General features: G+C 41.8%; 1 protein-coding gene and 2 long non-coding RNA genes across 5 annotated transcripts in view; 2 read left to right on the top strand and 1 right to left on the bottom strand.

Moving 5' to 3' along the window:
* Nucleotides 1–21473, top strand: part of LOC310841673 — a 129106-nt gene that overhangs the window by 15109 nt on the left and 92524 nt on the right. The window lies entirely within an intron of this gene.
* SYNJ2 (synaptojanin 2) overlaps nt 1–21473 on the bottom strand; it is a 55086-nt gene that overhangs the window by 25532 nt on the left and 8081 nt on the right. For all 3 annotated transcript variants that reach the window (XR_014562478.1, XM_083732155.1, XM_083732154.1), the window contains exons 3-7: nt 17040–17310; nt 13425–13650; nt 5725–5808; nt 4286–4347; nt 2676–2772 (exon numbers count right to left, since the gene is read on the bottom strand). Coding sequence is in view for 2 of the 3 variants with exons in the window: in XM_083732155.1 (XP_083588281.1) it covers nt 2676–2772; nt 4286–4347; nt 5725–5808; nt 13425–13650; nt 17040–17310 (740 nt within the window). In the remaining variant the exon portion in view is untranslated. The remainder of the gene's footprint in view (nt 1–2675; nt 2773–4285; nt 4348–5724; nt 5809–13424; nt 13651–17039; nt 17311–21473) is intronic.
* LOC310841623 lies at nt 3–8856 on the top strand. Its single transcript, XR_014562623.1, has 3 exons — nt 3–1954; nt 4129–4321; nt 8727–8856. It is a non-coding gene; the product is annotated as an uncharacterized lncRNA (long non-coding RNA).

Here is a 21473-nt window from a genome sequence, read left to right as displayed (position 1 = left end):
AAAGGAAAGGGACAGAGAGAAAAACCTTTTTGCAGAAAAATATATATGATAATATGCACTGAACTGCTGTTGAACCATTTATACCTAATCATGATGCTAAGTTGTAAATTCAACAATATTCACTGCATATTTTAAAATTCAATTCCCTTAGATGTTTATTGTTGTTGTTGCACTAATCAGTACTGCTCCATTTATAACCAAAACTAAGGCCTCAGTTAGACTGTGTGGGCCTGTGTCCCACACATCATGTGTCTGCCACATGATGTCACATAAAGTATTAGTATGTAGTTGTGTGTTGTCAGAATACAGTTTCATGCCAATATGTATTTTGTACTCACAACCTAAATGCCCATTCCAAAGTCTCTCCTATGGATTGGGAGATATGACAGAGAATAAAAATTACACTTCCCCGCAAAAGGGCATGAAATAATGCAAAAAATAAAAATAAAGTTGTGACCCAGTTCACTATACCAGCTTGAAAGTACGAATAGTAGCACATACTCAGGGTGCAATCCTGTGCTGAAGATATCTGAAGTGAGAGGCCATAGAATTCAAAGGAAGCTCTGCTACCTTAGCAAGAATGCAAGATTTGCTGCTGCCCTCCCCCCCAAAGAAAAATACCAGCAGAAAACACTCCAGGTGCACTGTCAGAAAGCCACATGAGGCAAAGTGCTTATACAGTACATTTATTTAGTGTTTCTATCCTGCCTTTTAAGCTGCATTGCATATAGGGAGAGGTATTGATGCAAATGTTTCAGATTGAGATATTAAACATGGCTGCATTCTTGCTTCCTGTGTTTGCTCACTTAGAACTATTATCAAGCTCATTTCAAAGTTCAAATGGCCAAGTTCCAAAATAAATTCAGAAGAAGAGGTGCTTCAGGCACTGACGGTGTTAAGAACTGCTTATAACTAGAGGAGAGTCATGCTTCCACAGTCTGTTACTGCCGTTGGATCTGTTTCTTTGGTAACTGCCCACACTTCAGTGACTATTTACAGGCAGCTGCATTAGGGAGCATACTTGGGAATGATATCAGACTAAACCATTACTATCTCAGCATGAATCATTGTTCAAAGTATTGTGCCCAATTGTGCAGCTGGGCTACTCATTAACATTACAGAGAAATGACAAATTATCATCTCTAACAGGAATTACAGGTGATACTGAGAGGGAGGATAGAACCTAACAGGGGAACAATACTGACAATGAACTTCAATGCACAGTGGGAGTTTGTGAGAGAGAAGAAGTGGAACCACCTGAGGGCTCAGTCCATGCTCATACCTCAACTTTCTCTCCCAATGGGGAAGAAAGTAGAGACTGTAGTGCCTGTATAAATTTTATGGAATTTATGCCAGCATCAGTTGTAGTGGCTGGAGCAGAGTGCCCAGTCTTGGTCAACAGGCTTTGATCAACAGGCGTTGATCTTTGATCAACTTGCTTGTGAGGAACAGTGTCTCCCCCTTGGAGAAGGAGGGAGATACAGCTCAGACACAGCACAGCATCACGTATTTTTGCAAATCACTTAGAGGTTTCATTACAATCAAGTGGTATATCAAAACAATATCAATTGTTAAATATATATTTTTTAATAAAAGGAGGGGGACTTCAGGTCCACCTGGGGTTCCAATTTGAGTCCAATAAATCATTTATTCTAAACTGTGCCCACCTGTGAATTAGGTGACATCACAGTGATGGGCAAATAATGTCACGTGGTGGGTAACAGTGGAGGTGGCATATGGCTGTGTGCCCTAGTTCACTGTGGGAAGCCAGCATGGACAATGATCACATTGAACACATCCTGCTCTATGTGAGTCTGTGAGAGAGTCTCCTGCAGGGAATGCCTCTGCATACCAGAAGCCTGCAGAAAGCAGGATTGAACTCCCCGTGCAACAGCTGTTGTGTGGGGAGTTGAAATCTGTTCATTATCTCCCTGTACCTGCCAACTCTTAACAGGTGGGCAAAACTACCTATGGGTCAAAGTTTGCCTGCAGGGGGGAAGGAGATAAAAGATCTGGCTTGCCAGGTCAAAAAGGTTCCTCAGGTCTGCCATAGGGCAAGGAGACTGTTGGGTGGGAAGATAAGAGACAATTGCAGTAGTTAAGGGTATGTGTTCCTCTTTCTTTTCTCAGTGACAAATATGGTTGGAATTTCAAAGGCATACTGCTATTTAATTTTTAAAATATTTAAAATACCAATAATATGATCTGGCAATCTCTGATTTAAGTGGAAATATCCTTCCTTTGGAAATGTTGATGATTTTCAAAAGAACTGATTTTTAAAATATTTTATTTAACAGGATTTATCATCAGCAGTTATATAAAATATAGCATGCAAGTTAAAATTATCTATAAAACCCAGGTGTTAAAAATCAAGCTAAGTCAATGTTTTCCAAAATAAAATCAGAAATTTTAAAAGCATAAATTGTAAAATAAAATAGCATATTAAAATACATGTCAAATTTACATGTCTGTATAGGCTTAATTAACCAAGAATGGTTTGGTTTATCCGTTTAACTGATGTGCTTACAATGACATTTACAATTGACATCGTGATGGTAATTGCAAAGGCCGGACAGGAATGTCTTTCTAGCAAACATTCATACATACAAACTTTATGAAGTCTCCCAAGAATCCCAGTTATACTAAACAAACATGTCTTTGCTCTTTGTTTTTACCTTGAAAGCCCTGTTGAGGACGTCCTCTCCTCCTTTGCTTCCTAACAGGTTAACAATCACTTGTTTACCATATTGTTCTTTCATGAGCATTATATGCCTGCAAAAGTAGAAACAGATTGCTTTGGTTTCATAAATATTCAACATGATCTCGGGTGAAATCTACCCTAGTAGATTGTGGAAATGTTTTTTTTAAAAAATCGTTTTGAAAAATGCATTGAATTTGCTATAGCTCACAGTTGCCATCTGGCGTCACAGTTGTATATTGCACTTTACAACACATTCAAAATATTTTATTTGCAGCTGTATAGCTGAGTCCTAGAACTCTTCTTAAAACACGTGATGAGGAGCAGGGACGGCCTTAAAAACACACACAACTTTCTCTGAGAAGCATTGCAATGGACTGATTCCCTCCTATATCACCTGAGTTGCTCTACCTGTGGGATCTTCATCTATTTCAATAGCCGTTCACCACTCTTTGCACACAGCCTTCTGCCATTTACTTGGCTTTAGTAGTTCCTAAGAGGTTGTGCAAATGCAAGAACATCTTATTATACAGGTGGGGGTGGGGGAAATCTACTAGTCTTCAAAACCAGCTGTGCAATAAAGGTAGCAAATGCACAGTTAACTCTCTCTTTTGGTGGCAGATCAAGATATCTTCCTTCAAGGTATTACTAGTGCTACAAAATATCCCACCCTTTCTAGCACACAAACTGAATTCCCCTCCCTATTCCTGAAAACATGATTCTTCCCTCAACTGAAGCATCCAGCGCTGTTTGAAGTGTTACAAGGAAAAAACCTAAAATTCATTTTTTGCTCCAACTGGGGAGCGGGATGGGTGGGTTTGCAAGCATATGTGTGCATACTATACAAGTGTTTGGCATGTGACATGTATATGCATGCTGTGTGCTGTATGTGTTCACAGTGAGAGTTGCATGTGCACCAGCTCCAGCCAAACCCAAAACCTACTTCTCATTTGGCCCCACCGGTCACTAGTATGTGTACCTTTGGGAGATGAGGGTTAGACTAAAAAAAGGTTTCCTAACGCTAGACCTAAACTCTGATTAAGACAATAATTTCAATAAGCCTAGTAGCGTTACCGTCTTCAGATGTAGCAGCCACAATGCAGACAGCTTCTTTTTCTCCTTAGTGAAACCCCTGACATTTGTCCCTGCTTCACAGCCAGATGCTGGCATAATGACCAGCAGCAGTTTCTGAACAAGAGGGAAGTGGAGAGCAACATGCTGACCCCACAGCCAGTATTTGATCCCTTATATATGGTTAGCTCAGCTGGTTAGAGCCTGGTGCTGACGACGCCATGGTTGCAGGTTCGATCCCGATATGGGACAGCTGCATATTCCTGCATTGCAGGGGGCTGGACTACCCGATCCACAGGATCCCTTCCAACTCTACAATTCTATCATTCTATGGTTAAGTGTTATGTCTGTACTTGTAGGGATTCAACCAAAAAGCTTCTCATAAAAACCTGAGTTTTGAAGTGGGATTTGAAAGAAGAAAGATGTGACACCATGAAGATGTTCTGGGAAACCCTGGAATGCAAACAGTAACATCTGATTTTACTGAGTTATCAGCAGCGTCGCAATTAAACCTACTTGTCAAAAGCAGGAGCATTAGCTTCCAGGCCTCTGGTGAGTTTTAGATGATGGGAGCCAACCTAAGTGGATAACAATGAAAATAATAGAAAGCAATAATTTTAAATATGAGTCACTAGATGTCTCCCTTTTTCATTCAAAGAAAATGTTCCTTTATTATCTCTTAGCAACCACACTGCCACCCCCATATGGCACTCAAAGCACAAATTACACATTTTATTAACAAACAACATTGACAAATGAATGCAAAATCATATTAACACCCAGTGAATGGCCATGGGTTCACCTTGCCCAGAATCCTCTATCTAACTGACCCTCCAGTTGTCAAGGTGAGTTTCCTTTGGGCCACCGATGAATATAACAGGCATAGCTGCTGAGGGAAACACCACTGTATTCATTGCATTCTTGAATCTGTCCCTAACTCACATTCCAGAGCTCATGTAAGCATCTATTCTGCACATACACAGATATAACTGCTGTCTTAAAGCACAGGCCATGCCTGAACCACTGCAGTTAAAAAATAAACAAGCAGAAAGAATCAGCTTATAAAAAATATTTGAGCTTACAAAAACAAACAGGTCCAGTTTTGAATAATCAATATTTTTTTTAATATACATATTAAGTTTCAAGTTAACAGCTTTTTTGTATAAACCAGACCATATGATCTTCCAGAGTTATATAGAGATGGAGCCATTCATGATTCAAATAAAGGAGTTATTTTCTAAAAACAGTTTTGATGCAATCTGTACGCACCCATTTCAGGTTGTGGCTGACAAAACTCTGCTTTTGGTGCCTCCCTTTGTCATAGTCAATAGTGCTAGATGGTGGCCTTTATAAGAAGCACTGCATCACAGCACATAAGTTTTGTTTTGTTTTTTTAAAAAAACACAACCTCAAATCTCAGCACCTTGAATATTAATGTCTCCAATGTTGGCATAGCAACTTTCAAAATTACCTTAACCACAGCATCAGGCCTCTTTGACATCTCAGGGGCTGTAAGATAGATCACGTCTCTCTCTACAAGGTCAGAGACAGAGCACCAATACTGGAGAGGGAGATGGGTACTTCCTCCCTGCAACTGGACCCTTGGATGTCCTGGCCCAGTTGATGCCAGAACTCCAACCATCAGTAGGGCCAAAAGGTGGTATGCCAAGGGAGGACCAGGAAGCAGCTTAGATTCAAAGACATCACATCCAGAACCAGGGAGAAAGACAGACATGTTCAGCAGCCCCTCTAACTCCTTATTTTCTTCCTATTATTCCCAGTGGGAAGGAAGCTCTTAAATAATAACTAATCAAAGTGCAAAAAAAGGATGGATAGCATTCCTCTGTTCTTGCTTCTGCCTTGACGCTTGGCAAGGCATTTGATATGGTGGTTAAACAGCCTTCAATCCCTCCTCTCGCCTTGGGATTGCAGCCTTAGTGATTTTTGCTGTTTACCTGTAGCCCAGGTTGCTCCCAAAATAGTGGAACTGAGCCTCTGATTTGAACAAAGGAAGAAACATCATTGTCCAAATAGATAGTCTACAGAAACAAAAGAGATAAAGCATATTCAGATCAATGCAATTTTTTTGGCCATTTCTCAACTATGTGTATGACTATATTGATTGAAATGCAAAGCTAGATATCACTTCAGCTTGAATGTGAGGTATCTTCAGGTTGTTGTTTTTTTAAAAAAATAGCAAAAATACATGGGAAATAAGACATCTATTTGGACCAAAGAAAAGACTATGTGCTATTTAGACAACTGGACAGATTTGAACAGCTAACTTGCTATTGATATGACAAGTATGAATCTGAGATGGCCAGTCTTTCAACATTAGGGTTTATGTATGTTTAATAGTTGGATGAATGAGAAAGCTTTGGCTGAGGAAGATTTTCAAATCCCTGCAGACTGCAATACAGGAATTTCACTGGCTGCAATGCCCTCTTATATGTAAATACTAAAGGTACATGAGTCTTAAGGTTAAAAGTCTACCGTAGTTATTCTAAAATTTAATATAGATTATTATTTTTAAAAAATATTAGCTACCCCTGATACATACATGCACGCAGGCACAATCTCTCTTCTCTCCTGCCCCCCCCCCCATCCCCGGAAATGTCACACATATTAGGACCACTCTTGGGTAGCGGTAAGTGCTTGTATTAGCTTCACTTACAACACTTACTAATTTTTGTTAATCACACATTGTGCCTTGGCAACATGTTAAGTAACAAAAAGTCTGAGGACCATCAGGGAAACAAAATAGTTGGGCTGACTAACTTGGTATTCATCTCCTTTCCCAAGATGAATTCACTATTTTTCTTCCCCTCCCTAACCACTTTTATTTTTGTGATGATCTGTAAAAAAAAAATAATAATCTCAGAATGAACAGTATCACCAATACTTATTTATTTACTACATTTATACCCGCCTTTCATCCAGGGAGTTCAGGTAGTGTATACACTTCTCCATTTTATCCTAACAACAACCCTGTAAGGTAGGTTACGGCTGAGAGATTCTGACAGACCCAAGGTCACTTGGCGGCCTTCACCACACTGGTTGTATGGATGGATGGCTGTGAGTGCCTGTGTCTTTGCCTCCCCCAGTACCCATATCCAATTTTAGGCCAGCTAAAAGCCGAGATGAAGCTTCGGATAGCAAGGCACGGCCCTGGAAAGAACAGCACAATGGCAAACTTAACAGCGTTGGCCTATATTTAGCAATTAAATCCTGGCCCGTTTCCACCTGTGATATATAATAGTGGTGTCATTGTTCATCACAATGAGCTTTCAGCAAAGAAAGGGTATCAGACAAGTCACCCAAGAGCCTTCTTTTATAAGCACGCTGCATTGCTCAGGATGAAGGCAGACAGCTGGATCAGCACCAATGCCCACAGGGGAAATGTGAACACAAGGACCATCACTGGTTTGAACAGTATAACTGCACTTAATTAATGGAGTTCATGAATATGGTGGATGCCAGAGTGCTCATGATGGGCAAGTCCCATCTCATCAAGGGAATTTTCTATTTCCTTCCTTTTAATAAGGATACTATGAGAAAATGCCCAGGACCACACACAGGTTTGTGCTCTGTTCTGACCACTGAAGCAGCTCCAAATATTACAACGGCTGCTGTAATCCCGGCTGCTGCTGAAGCAGCATTTCCCCACAGCAGATATGTAACATGTGCACATCATGCACAAGTGAACACCCGTCTTTTGCACACTTTAAATGCCATTTTTAAAAGCGATGGGAAAGGTAGAAATGGCTAAATCAAACACTTCTTTGGGCACATGAATCACACTGAACAAACTACCGTAAATGCCTTAAGTGGAGGCAGGTGGGGGAGAAAGGGAGGGGAATATGAATTAATTTATATTTTTCTGTAAGAAATCCCACAAAGAGAATCCCATTCTTCCCCTGTGTCATATGCCACAGAAAGAAAACTTTAGGCTCTTTCTGGAGATATGAAAAAGAATGTGAAAGAATCTACCAATGGATCTGGAAGCTGCTTGCCTTAGGAGGCTGCTAGGTCTATTTGCTCAGTATTGTCAACACTATCTAGCAGGTGCTCTCCAGGGTTTTCAGACAAGAGAGCCAGTGTGGTGTAGTGGATAAGAGTCTCGTAATCTGGGGAACCGGGTTCGCATCTCCGCTCCTCCACATGCAGCTACTGGGTGACCTTGGGCTAGTCACACTTCTTTGAAGTCTCTCAGCCCCACTCACCTCACAGACTGTTTGTTGTGGGGGAGGAAGGGAAAGGAGAATGTTAGCTGCTTTGAGACTTCTTTGGGTAGTGATAAAGTGGGATATCAAATCCAAAACTCCAAGAGTCTTTCCCAGCAAATCCTACCTAGAGATGCCAGAGATGGAACCTGGGTCTTTCAGCATGCAAACCAAGTGCCCTACTGCGGTACCCTGAGTGGGAAAATGGCACTCTTCCCCAGCAGCATAGCTAGCCGCTCGGGTGCCTGGTGCAGGGGCATGTCCTGGAGCTGGGGGTGGGATGATCTGCCCATGGGGGTGGGGTGAGCCTCTCCGACGCCTCCCCCTCAGCTGTAGGGCAGCTGAGGGAGAGGCAGTAGGCAGATGCAAGTCCACGTCACTCCTAAATAATGTCGTGAGCCCATTTTTTAAAAACCTCATTTTGTCACGCCCCTTCATTGATGACACCCAGGGCAGCCCACACCCCCAGCACCCCCTTCCTCTGCCACTGCTCTTCCCTCTCCCCACCCCACCCCCAGCAGCCCCAATTTCATATGACCTGCACCCTGGTTGTCAAATGCCTCCCCACCCCAACTTCTTTCAGTTCTCAGTCTTGCAGTTTTGTGTGTTCCTGCTAGTTTTATCAGGCTTGTAAACTAAAATGGCCAAATAAGTTAAAACGTTAAGTGTTGGCTTCAGTTTAGAAAGCAAAAAGACTTGAAATTGGTTTGTTTTCTTTTCTTCGCCTGTTGCAGTGAGTCATTTCCAGCCATCAAAAAAAAAGAGGGGGAAAAAGAGATGACTCATAGCCAAGCTGAAATGCCAGAAGGCTAACTCAGTGGGAGACAAAGGAATACCATTTATGTATAAAAGAGCTGCCTGGAGATAAAGCTAATTGTTTCTTTCTCTCCTGAAACCAGGGGAAAATGTCAGAACTAATGCAATGTAAAGGGGTCAGAGAGCCTTCCCTCAGCATCCAGGTTCCTGGGGTGCCATTTATTCATGAAAGAGAAGAGCCAGCATGTCATTATGAAGCAAGTGGAAACAATTTTTTCTCCACTGAATTAGAAGCAGCCAAGTTATTACTTCATCACTGATTATCCAGTAGTCTACTAAGAAAGCAGGAGAGATTTTCCTCCTAGGCTTGTGCATTCCAAACTGGACTGGATTTCAGCCATTCTGAGGTGCAGCCCTGTTTCGAAAGAGTGCAGCGGCTGCAAGTGATGCATATATAAGTGAATGAGAAAGAGGCTGGCGGGGGGGGGGAGGTGGTGACTTCACCCAATGCCTCTTTTGCTACTTCCAGAGAGAATGATTCTCGCTAACTCTATCTAGCTTCCTTCTCTCAGCTTAATATTTAGGGCATGTTTTGGGTGTGTTTTAAGCCAGAATGCCAGCTATCGCTACCACATGGATACATGCCACTTTCCAATATCAGCATTAGAAAAAGTGTTTCTGCCGACTCTTTAGGTGACCTGATAAGACTGATAAGGGTGACCCATACCTTTCCCAGATCTACGTTTACAAGAGGATAGCAAGTGCAGATTTATTTTTCTTCTGGGTCTGCATAAATAACAATCTCATACCTATCAACTATCACTCTCTGCCAAGGAAGTGGGGCAAGCAGTAATGTGAGCCTACCCTAATAGTCACTGCCCCATGTGCAGATGAGAGCTTCACTAGTAGAGTTTCTGGGGAGAGTCAAAGGATGGGAAACAAAAAAAGTAAACAAAAAAGTTAATGCAAAAACAATGTAAATATGTGGCTAGAAATGGGGGGGGGGGGGAGGAATGACCTCACTGCATTTTAATCTGTTTATATGAATACCCCCCTAGACAAGATGGAGCCAATTATCATGTTTTGATAGCCTAGTTCCAGAATGACCACATGATTAAGTCCCCAGTTACAAGAGATTCAATATCTTCACTTCTTCCAAAATTTAAGTCATGTCATTCCTGTAGCAGTGATCCAGGTTAAAAATGGTGCTCATTACTATTTCTAAAGTAAAATTTATATTCCATATTAAAGTGACTGAATGAAGTTCCATGGAACAAAAATACAGAGCTCCATTATTCACTCAAGTGCACTGAGCAGCAAAGGCATAATCACTCCTTTTTCTCCATGCCCTTTTTCCAGTTTCAAATATCTCCTAACATAAATATAAGGATAAATTGAATCTATAAAGGAAGCAATGCTTTCCAGCAGTGGTGGGGAACCTCTGGCCTGCAAACCTTATTAAGACTGGCAGGCCTCTGCATTTGGCCTGCAAGGCCATTTTGGTCAAGCCGTGCCCACCTGCCCTACATATATGTGGCATCAGGTGCGGAGCAGGTTAAGATGCAGCTCTATGCTGATTACAAAGCCTTGTGCCCTTGCAAGTGTGTCTGCGAAGTGTCAGTGTTTGCAAAGGTACAGAGTTTTGTAGGCTCTGCCCATCAGCTGATGGGCAGAGCTTACAAAACATTATGCCTTTCCCCACATGATTTGATTTCAAACCATGTGGGCAAAGAAAAATGCTTCAGGTGATGTCATGGTGACATCAGGTAAATGACAGGTGAATGGTCCACAGGGGACAGGTCACTGCAGCATCCAGCCCCCCACCCACCGCAAACTGGAAAGGATTCTCCATCCCTGCTCGGCAATCATTCTCAAGCTTCAGCAAACAATTGCTAATCCTTTTGGTCTGTCCTCAATTGTCCAACATTGAGCTTCTTTGCATGGCCTTGGCTTCAACTATTATGAGAGAGGGAGAAAAATGCAACTGATAGCTGCCAACAGCCTTATCCTTCATGAGGATGCTTAGCCTTCAAGGCTGATACAATGGCGAGTTGGACAATGAACATGAGAAATCCCTTGCAGAAATCCAACACTTCTATACAATTTTTAACCCCTGAAGAGAAGTGCAGGTGTTCTTGCAATGTGACAATAGTGATACCCGACAGTATGCAAGCTATATTTCAGTCACTGTATCCCAGGCAACAGGAGCCTTAACGGTGAAAATCATTGTCAGCTCCCTTCCTCCTACTCTGCTCCAGGCCTCAAATTATCTAAGCATCATATAAACAATGTTTTTATTTGACTTGTCTTATTTGAACATTAGCATGCACAGAAGAAATCACGTTCGCTACATAACTAAAAAAGAGAGAAAATAATAATGCCTAGATCCCCATAACATTATCAAGGCTGAGAGCCAGGCAGGTGTAGAGGTTAGAGTGTTGGACCAGGGACCAGAGAGACCAGGGACTGAATCTGCACTCGGGCATGAAGCTCACTGGGTGACCTTGGGGGAGCCGCAACGTCTCAGCCCAGCCTGCCTCACAGGGTTGTTGCAAGGATAAAATGGGGAGGGGAAAGAACCATGTATGTCACCTTGAGCTCCTGGGAGAAAAGGTGGGATACAAATGTAGGGAATAATAAATAACTAAAACTGTCTGGAAAATTATAAAAGCTACTGCAATGTACATGCAGCCTGCAACCCATAAGTCAGGCACTAGTAGAACAAGATTCCATGCGCTCTTTTTCCCTTTTGCAAAATGATTAAGTATGTTGTATCAATATAGGTACAGTTTGCCTTTTATATGCAAGCATTTGAATAAAAAGTTGTTTATGATGCCAGTAAGGTCTATAAAATCAGCACGTTGTGATTAAAGTTATCACCTGTCCTTTTGAGTAGAGAGACATACAAAACGACATGTTAGCTCCTCATCCATCATAACAAGAAAGCCATTCCTCACAAAAGAATGTATTTCTTAGCCATTAGAAATAAAATGGTATGGTGCTGCCAGTCCTTTCTGTTTTCTTGCATTGTTTGTTGAAAGGCTTTTCATAGGCCACAAGTCCAACAAACATAGGTGTCATTTGGATCTCAAGGTTGTGGGTTCAAGCCTCACGTTGCGCAAAAGATTCCTGCATTGCAGGCGCTTGGCCTAGATGACCCTCATGGTCCCCTCCAACTCTACAATTCTATGATTCTATTATAATTCTTCAGTTTCCATAACAATGCTAAGGAAATGTCTAGTATCCTTCCCAGTTTTTCTCTTTAAGACAGTAGGTGCATGAACATCACTCGACAGCTTCATTTTTAGTGAGTAGCGTTTCAATCCTGGATCAGCAAACACTACCCCTTGCCAGAGTTCCCCAACAGTGCATTTTCTCTCTTACTTTACCCTCCCCCCCCCGAAACAACTATCCATCTTCTAGCACACTGCATACCACAGCATCATTTCTTATGCAGGTGGTATCTCAATAGCTAGATACCAAAAGGAACATTTGGACAGAGCTTAAGTATAAGCTAACTAGAGACCTGTCCTCCCTGACACACTACCCCAGTTTGGATGCAATGAAAATCTCTAGTCAGTCTAAACAGGAAGTGTCTGTTTCTAATCCTCTCCTCATGGCCACGCCAGAGGAAATATTTCGAATCATTAGCTTAATGAGACAGATTATAATGATGGTGGTGCTGATGATAATTCCTTCTTTAGCTGTAAGAGGAAATAATGCTGCCAAAGAATTAGATATATGTATAGAAGGCAGGGCCATCAATACTTCTTAGCCAGAATGCTAACCCCCAATGCTCAGGGGTGTGACTAAAGATAGGCTTATACTTTTGCCCTCTTGCACTGTGCTGTCACTGAAGAATGCAGGGATCCAGTCACAGGAAAAAGGGTTAGTTGAACCACCTGCCTGGTAGTTACGGTATCATGGTGACAAACATTACACTCTTGATGACAGGAATTCATGATTTATTTTTGTTTTAAAGCAGAAGAAAGGATAACGGAGAAGAGATTGACACAAAAGCAATATATGATCATTTCAAAATCAAACCCTGCACCATAATTAAAAAATAAATTGCCTTTTACGATACCATAGGAAAATGGTTAAAATATGTCATAAAATACACTTTACATTTTCGAGTGGGTTGGTGTTAGTGAACACAAATAAACTCACATTTCCCTTTACCTGTGCATGAGATGTTTGGTATGGACTATTAAAGCTTCAGGAAAGAATCTCTGATTAGAACCTAGTCCAGTCCACAATCCTTATGGGGAAAGTGTGTGATAATGAACAAGAAGAATTTATTTTGCTTCTATTCTTCCCCACTCAGGGATTTTTTTTAATGTACTGAAAAATCACACTCCCACCCCCCCAACCGCAGAATACACAAGCTCTCAACTGTAAATCAAATGGGGGGGGATGCAAACTCCAAGCCAAACGAATTGAAGAGGGGGGAATGGAGTGGGTGTATTCTTCTGTAGACATGTGTAATGAACAAAAAGGAAAAAAGCAGAGTTAATGAATATACCGTGGGCGGTTAGACACTACTTCTGAAAAGCGCTTGCTAGCTTCTCTCATGTCACTTGTCACTGTGAAAGATGTCATCCTGATCCCTCAACTGCCACCCCAATTTGTGTAAATGCAATCAATTATTTAGAGACATGGGATCCAGCCCTTACCTGCTCCGTCTCAGCAAAGTTAGAAACGTGGCCATCATCATTGACTCCTCGTATGTGAAACCGGGCACCAGCTCTCTCGCAGCTGATCCGGGAGATGAGACAGGCCTTTGCCTTCTTGTGAGAAGCGTACAGAGTGCGAATGTCCACCACACCACAGATCACTTTTAACAGCCAATCAGAGCAATTCACCTGGTAGTGTTTAAAGGGGACATGCAGTAGCTGGTTCCTGCAAGATCCAATAATAATCACTCACTAGGTGCGCTATATATTATTAACAAAGCTAACTTTAAAGTATTATCCCTTGGTAAGGTTTTATAATTTATTTGAGTTCAAGCTACAAGGCACTGGAAGGATTCCAGTCTTGCTTGTTTCTTACCAGAACGCCAATATTACAGTGAAGATAAACCTTGGGAAATATTCTGTTAAGGTAGCAACTCACAGAACCACAGACATTTTAATAGGAGGATTTCACAGTTCAGGTTGTGACCTGAAAAACTGCAGCGCAGGTTCAATAGTTTTTAGTTATGAAATCCTTGCTTGCAATCAAATCTGAAAAAAATAAATGTAGTGCATATAACTGGTGACCAACCAAGCTGAATTCAGCCCATCAGATATTTTGGCCTTGAAAGATCCTGTTTTTACTGTTGTAATCAGGCAGAATCTCCCCATGCCCTGGGCTTACAATTACTATATTAATATATGTAATCTTTCAGGATCATAAATATTAAAAAACTTTGGGCTGTATTCAGTTGTGGTTTTGCCTTAATGGATGCACCCAATTTTTGCCAACCTCTCTAACACACTTAAATTTCCCTAAAAGCTGCTCCTTGGGATCATGTAATCCTCCAGAACAGAATGGGACACAGCAGTAGGGAAGGCAGTGAAAATTGGGTGCCTTGCCTTGCCAGGAACAGAATTACATTTTGCTAAGACAAAGCTACCATTAGATACCACTCAAAAAGTCTACAGCTATTGTTGGATTTCCCAGCACTACTGAAAGGAAATATAACCAGTAAAGGCAATGTAGTCACTTCTGCATCTGACTATGTTTAATATTCCATACTGTTTGTCTGGCAATATGAATATATATATTTGGATAGAAGCTACTTACTACTCAGTCAGACTAATTCATTAAATACAATTTCCTTTGAATAAAGTCAGCAGTTTTCTGTGAAAGTATATTCTGTACTGATATCACTCTTGCAAGCCATTTGCATCCCAAAATGCCACCACATGATGCAGATAGTGGGCACGATCCAGGTAAAAGTTGCATGCTTTTAAAAAGTCCCACTGATTTCAGTTAAGTATATAACTTTAATCTCTCCCATTTAAACCAGCGGGACTTTTGGCCAAATTGTGTCAAATGCATTTAAGAGAACTGAGTCAAGAAAAATTACACAAAATCTGTTTTGAATATATTTAGGTCTATTAATCAACATGCCAAAATTGATTAGATGAGCCCTGATGGAACAGACTGGACTTCCCCACCCTTGTACCCTCCAGGTGTTTTGGACTCAACTCAGCACCAGCCAGCATGTCCAAAAGCATAGGATGATGGGAGTTGCAGTCTGAAACATTTAGAGAGCACCAGATTGGGAAACGCTGGGTCAGACCAAATAGCCATCTTGCCCAGGATCCTGCTTCCCACAGCAGTCCTGCTGGGTCTCAGAGAAGCCCAGGTGTTGGTCATAGAAACACCAGCATCGGTACACCTCTGAACCCAGCTGCTGGGGATCACAAATGGGAGAGTGCTCTTGGGTTCATGGTTTCATTGCAGGCTTCCCATTGGCATTTGGTTGTCCAATGTGAGAATGTGATGCTGGATGTGATAGCTCTTTGGTCTGATGCAGCAGAGCTGTCCTGATGCTCTTATTGGCATAATGGAACCCTGAAGGCCACACGGAGAGTGCCATATACAGCAGTAATTATGATGGTGCATTCAGCTGTCATGACTAGTACCCAGGAGAATGTTCACTCGATCTGTTGCCCACCTTCGCTTTGTGACTATGTGTCAAGCAAAACTCGTCAAGAAAAATAAGAGCTAAGTATCCCGAAAGCCTTTAACAAGTTCAGAACTGCAGTATCATCTACAGTACAAGTACAACAAAAACAAAACTTTGGCCAAGATAGCTTGGTGCCAGGGCATTTAAAACTTAGTTAGATAAATAATTCATGCAGGCTTACATTGACATAGGCCTGCCCCATCATCCCAATTCAATTATTTTTCACTGGGCTTTGTATTTACCTTCAATGGGCTGCAAGAGGAGCGTCATGCACAGAAGCAGATGCTAACTTTCATTTTGCTTGGTATCATTATCACTGCATACATTATGCAGAAGTTGCCATTTATTATTTAAAATGTTGAAAATAAAATGTATTGATCTTCTCTATTTAACAAAAAAAAATTAAATTTGCACACTGTACAAGTTGCAGGTACTCGGGATTTGCTTAAAGTGAGGTGCAAACACTCAGAAATGGTTGCTTCACAAATATTTAGGCATCCAGGATTGGTTCACATACACAGCAGGGCCCAAGGGCAAATCTCAGGCTCACAAACTCTGATTCACATGAAAGATTCCATTCACTAAGGGGAGGGGAAGCATGTGAGCCTGCAATTCACTATTGTGCCCTGCCGCTTACAGAGCCAATGTGGTGTAGTGATTAACGTGTTGGACTAGGACCTGGGAGAACAGGTTTCAAATCCCCACTCGGCCATGAAGTTCACTTGGTGGCCTTGGGCCAGTCATTGCCTCTTGGTCTAACTTTCCTCATAGGGTTGTAATGGGGATTAAATGATGAGGGGGAAGAAACATCTACAACACCTTGAGTTCCCTGGAGAAAAAAGTGGGATGTAAATGCAATAATAAATTTAACAACCCAGCACACCTGAGCTATGTGTGAACCAGCTCTTAAAGCCTTTTATACATTGGCAATCCAATCCAATATACCGTATTTTGCGCCCTATAGGACGCACTTTTTCCCCTCCAAAAATGAAGGGGAAATGTGTGTGCGTCCTATGGGGCGAATGCAGGCTTTCGGTGCGCATCGACCCCTCTCGCTCTCCAGGCTTTGCGGACCTCTCCGCAAGCAGCGGGAGCGCTCCCGCTGCTTGTGGAGAGTTGCCTGCATGCCGAAGCCTGCGCGCGCTGAGTTCAGTGCGTCCAGGCTTCGCGGACCTCTCAGCAAGCAGCACGAGCTAGAGCTGGGCTCCCACGGCTTGCAGAGAGCTGCCTGTTTGGGGGCTGGGGTTGGGGGAAGCTCGGGCCTCCCCCGCCCCAGCCCCGCACCTGGGGGGGAAATAATTTTTTTCCTTTATTTCCCCCCCCAAAACTAGGTGCGCCTTATGGGACGGTGCGTCCTATAGGGCGAAAAATACGGTAAGTTTCGCTAAGTTTAGTGGGAATTATTCCCATATATATTTTATTTAGAAATATGATATTTTTCCTTCCACAAAAGGACACTCTCTACCTATAATAGCAATGCATTTATTGCTATGCTTTAGAAGATCCCAAAAAGATTCCAGTCCTTCATGAAGCAGAAATCAACATGGATTTGAAGTCTAGGACATATTAGCTAAGGACTGACCAAATATAGGATGTAACATATTGCACTTACCAGAAGAATGAGTTTGCAGTTCCATAGTTGTTATCACCCTGTTTTTGGGCTCGGACAGTGATATCAAAATTTGACCCTGCATTTGGCCAAGAAAAATAAAACACCCCAGAATTAAGAATTTTCTTCAAGGCAGAAACACGATCTTCCTCCTTAGTTTCTTCCTGGAGAGGACAGAATTCTGTTGTCGTGATTCTGTAAACTTCAGCATCAAGTATTTTCCCTACTGATGCACAGCCTGTCACAAGGACCAGAAAATGAAGGGTGGTGTTGCCTAGAAAATGACAGGCACATTAGAATTACATGGGAATACAAATTCTTATTCCATTCTAGACATTTTCTGTAAAGGCAGCCTGTCAATACAGTGGTACCTCGGGTTACAGACGCTTCAGGTTACAGACTCTGCTAACCTATAAATAGTACCTCGGGTTAAGAACTTTGCTTCAGGATGAGAACAGAAATCATGCGACAGCGGTGTGGCAGCAGCGGGAGGCCGCATTACCTAAAGTTGTACCTCAGGTTAAGAACAGTTTCAGGTTAAGAACGGACCTCCAGAACAAATTAAGTTCTTAACCCGAGGTATCACTGTATCTCATAAATATGTTTTGTTTGGTTGTTGTTTTTTTGTTTCAGAAGGTGACAATGTCAAGTTGATACCAGATTAAATTCATTGGTCTGGGACTAATTGTAGGTATGGCAGAAACCTGTGTTGGCATGATTAAATGTGTAAATTTGTGAAAGGAAAACATTTCTCACATAGAACATACAAGTATGAACAGAAATATTGCATTAACTGCCAACTCAGCCATCCTCATTGCTGTACAAGGAGAAAATCTAGTCTAAGGGCATGATCTCATCAGCTGTTTCTCCCCCCCCCCCAAGCTGGGGAACATCTGGGGCAGGAAAGGAGTATTTTGTGAAAAAGTACTTATTCCCTCCACAGCATCCATCATATCTGAAAATATATGGCAAGAGAAACATTGCTCTTAACAAGTTGACCACCTGGAATGACAAGCAAGAGCACTTATTTGTGACTGAATCCACTCTCAGGAGACATCCACGACTGCTGTTTCAAGCGGCAAGCTCATAAAAGTCAATCTGTGAGCTCCTCTATTAGGTACTTAAGCTTTGGTTCAAGTCAGTTCTACTCCTAACAGTGAGTCTGTGGGTCAGTCAATCACAATGCTATGTCTAAAATACAATTTCATAGCTAAATAAAATGTTTTATAAAAAAAATAACAAGCAAGAAACTAACCAACATAGCTGGTCTAAGAGGCATGACAACATTCAGATATTTTGCCACTTGCTTGATAATAAATGTGAAAGGCCTCTCAAGGGAAATGCTCATAAAGGATGCTAAGGGTCTATCAGAAAAATGTCTTGTAACGGGATGCATTATTTTAAGACATATAGAAAACACAGGTAGTCCAGATGTTGATAGACTCCCAACTCTAATCAGCTCCAGCCAGCACAGACAATGGGGGCAGGAATTATGGAAGCTGTAGTCTAACACTAACTGCTGGTTATCTTGGAGTAAAAGAAGAATGCCTATTCTTCTTTTGATGAGGCACTAAATAGAAAATAAGAGGTCTGTTGTCATTTAGCCATAGCTTCAAAAGCAAAAAAAAAAAAAAAAAAAGGAGCTTCCACAAGAAAGGTTGGAAATGCAAATTTAAGTCCAGCAAGTAAACCCACAGTTTATTCCCCACTGGATAGCTCATTTTGAATATTTATGCCATGATTCCAGTTGTGCTTAGCACCTTCCAATTTGCATTGCCGACTGTTTCAATAACCAAGAAAAGCTTCCTGTATTTTTAAAAAAAATCCAAACCAAACTGAACTGTTGTTTCTGCTCATTATATAAATTTCTGCTTAAGAGTATTTGAAGTTAGAGTAACATTTTAAAACTATCTTGCAACAAAGGCAGAGAAAACATATGTATTACAGCAATAAGGAAGGAGCAGCTCCCGGGACAGGGATGGGAAACCTTCATCAGCCCAAGGGCCACATTCTCTCATGGGCAACCTTCCAGGGGCTGCATGCCAGTGGGCCAAATGTGGCCTGTGAGGGATTCAAATTTAGCTGTTTTTCTCAAACCACACTCACCTACCCCATCCTTGAAGTCATATGTAACATCAGCTGTAATATGTAATATGTAACACACAGCTGCCAATGCACAACAGGAACTTTAAAGTACGCTCCCGATTGTGAATCATCACGATCATAATCTCCAAAGCAACTTTAGTTGCCCTGGAGAGTTTTCAACATAGGGATACTCAAGAAGGTCACAGAGGAATATGTGCCGAAAAGGCCCCACTTAAGCAGACCTGTACATGAGGGGGAGAAGAACAAAGCGCATGCTCTTCAACAGGATGAGTGAACTAGTTTTATATATTATTTTCATCCTGACTGTAGCTAACTTCCTTGAACAATTTTTCAGGGTATGAGGTTACCTCATGGGGAGGTATAATGAAAAATAAAGGTAATAACCTTCTCCCTCATCACAAAGTTCTGCATTATTCTTGAGACCCCTGGTACGATACACAGCCCAAAGGATTGTTGTTGTTGTTTAGTTGTGTCCGACTCTTCGTGACCCCACGGACTAGAGCATGCCAGGCACTCCTGTCTTCCACTGTATCCCACAGTTTGGTCAGACTCATGCTGGTATCTTCGAGAACACTGTCCAACCATCTCCTCCCTGTCGTCCCCTTCTCCTTGTGCCCTCCATCTTTCCCAACATCAGGGTCTTTTCCAGGGAGTCTTCTCTTCTCACAAGGTGGCCAAAGTATTGGAGCCCAAAGGATTACTTAACCCTGTCTTCCCAAAGCCCTTCATCACCATGGAAACCTTAGGCGCAAGGACCCTCTGAATGTTCTCCTATATATTGAGAATATGCTGGCCTCAGAACCCTCTTCAGGCTCTAAACCAAATAGCAGTAAGCCTCATGGGCCCTGAATAATGGTCTGCAGCATGAAACGTCTGGACTGGCCGTGCTTGGTATGAATGCTGAGAACCTAGTGTTTTGCCACGTGCAATATAGGAAGCTGCCTTGCACTAATTCAGACAACCTTGCTCATTAACATGTGGGGTGGTCAGAAGATCGATTTAAATCTGCTGGTAGATCTCATGATGTTATTATCAGTCAATCTGTTTGCATGCCACCTTTCCAAAGTTAAAAGAAAATGTTCAAGGCGGCTTACAACAGTTTATTTTATCATAAAACTTGTTATTCTTTATCAAATAATCCCAAAAGAGAGTACAATGCAGGCAAAATACAATAAAATAATACAATCAGTCAATAAGCAACACAGCAGTAAACAAAAAACCCCAGCACTCCCTCTGTGTGCTGCTGCTGGGCTTCTCCTGATCCGCCCCCCAGTCATTTTTTGGGGGGGAGGGGCACAGGGAGCACACAGGGAGAAGCGCCATTGCACAAGTGGAAATCTTTGCGGAGGGTTTCCATTGATGGGGTGTGTTAAGTGAATGCTGCTCACATAATCTGTGTTTCTATGCAATTTGACCATGAATCTTACAAATCTACACACTAATAATGCTCTTCGGATACCACCTTCTTGTTATTTATGCAATTATTTATGCAATTTCTATCCCACCCTTCCTCCCAAATGAGCCCAGGGCAACAAACATCAAGAAGTTAAAATAATACAGTTTTAAATGAAATAAAAACATATCTGCAACATTTAAAAACAATTTTAAAACCACCTAAAAAACTTCCCAACTAATTAAAAAAAATCATCTAATGCATTTCAACACATTTGGACCATCTTACATTTAATGCTGTACATGTCTCCTACACTGTCGTGCTATGTGCCAATATAAATTCAGACTAGAATTCGTTAAGGAGATTGAACCAATGAATACAAAACACTCCCCCCCCCCCGAGGCCCAGCCCAGAACATACTTGGCTCTTCATTCTGCTCTAGCCCATCCCAAAGGCAAATAATGGGAACTAGTGAGTTGTTCCAGCTGATCAGACCCAATACGAGTTCTGGCTTTTGAGAAACATTACCCAGGCAATCAGCTAGGCAAAACCCACCAGCCTTATAGTGCAAGTGTCTTGCATGGGAAATTGGTTGGGTTTGTAGCCTATCAATTTTGACAGCCTAACCGAGACAAAGAACTAAGACAAAGTATTCACACACAAGTTCTGCAGTATGACAAAAAGGAAGAATTTCCTACTAAAACCCCAGAAAGTCTTTAGTGCCAAAAAGTGAGACTGAAAAACCAGTGTGATTAGCTATTCTGCTTACTGTCTGAATAGCTAGTCAGAACAGTCATGCTTCCTTTTTTGTCTGTTTTATAAGCCAGCTAAGCCAAATGTTTGGATTTAAACCAGTCTTGTCTCCCCACGGTGACTAATTCATATTTCAGAAGATTTATGGAGTTTTCTGCCCAGTAGCTGGTTCAGGCTATTGCTGC

This window comes from Podarcis gaigeae (assembly GCF_964106915.1).
Source record: "Podarcis gaigeae genome assembly, chromosome: 3".
In the NCBI taxonomy this organism is placed as follows: Eukaryota; Metazoa; Chordata; class Lepidosauria; order Squamata; family Lacertidae; genus Podarcis; species Podarcis gaigeae.
The sequence above is the reverse complement of the archived record's forward strand: the minus strand, read 5'-3'. Positions and strand labels throughout refer to the sequence as shown.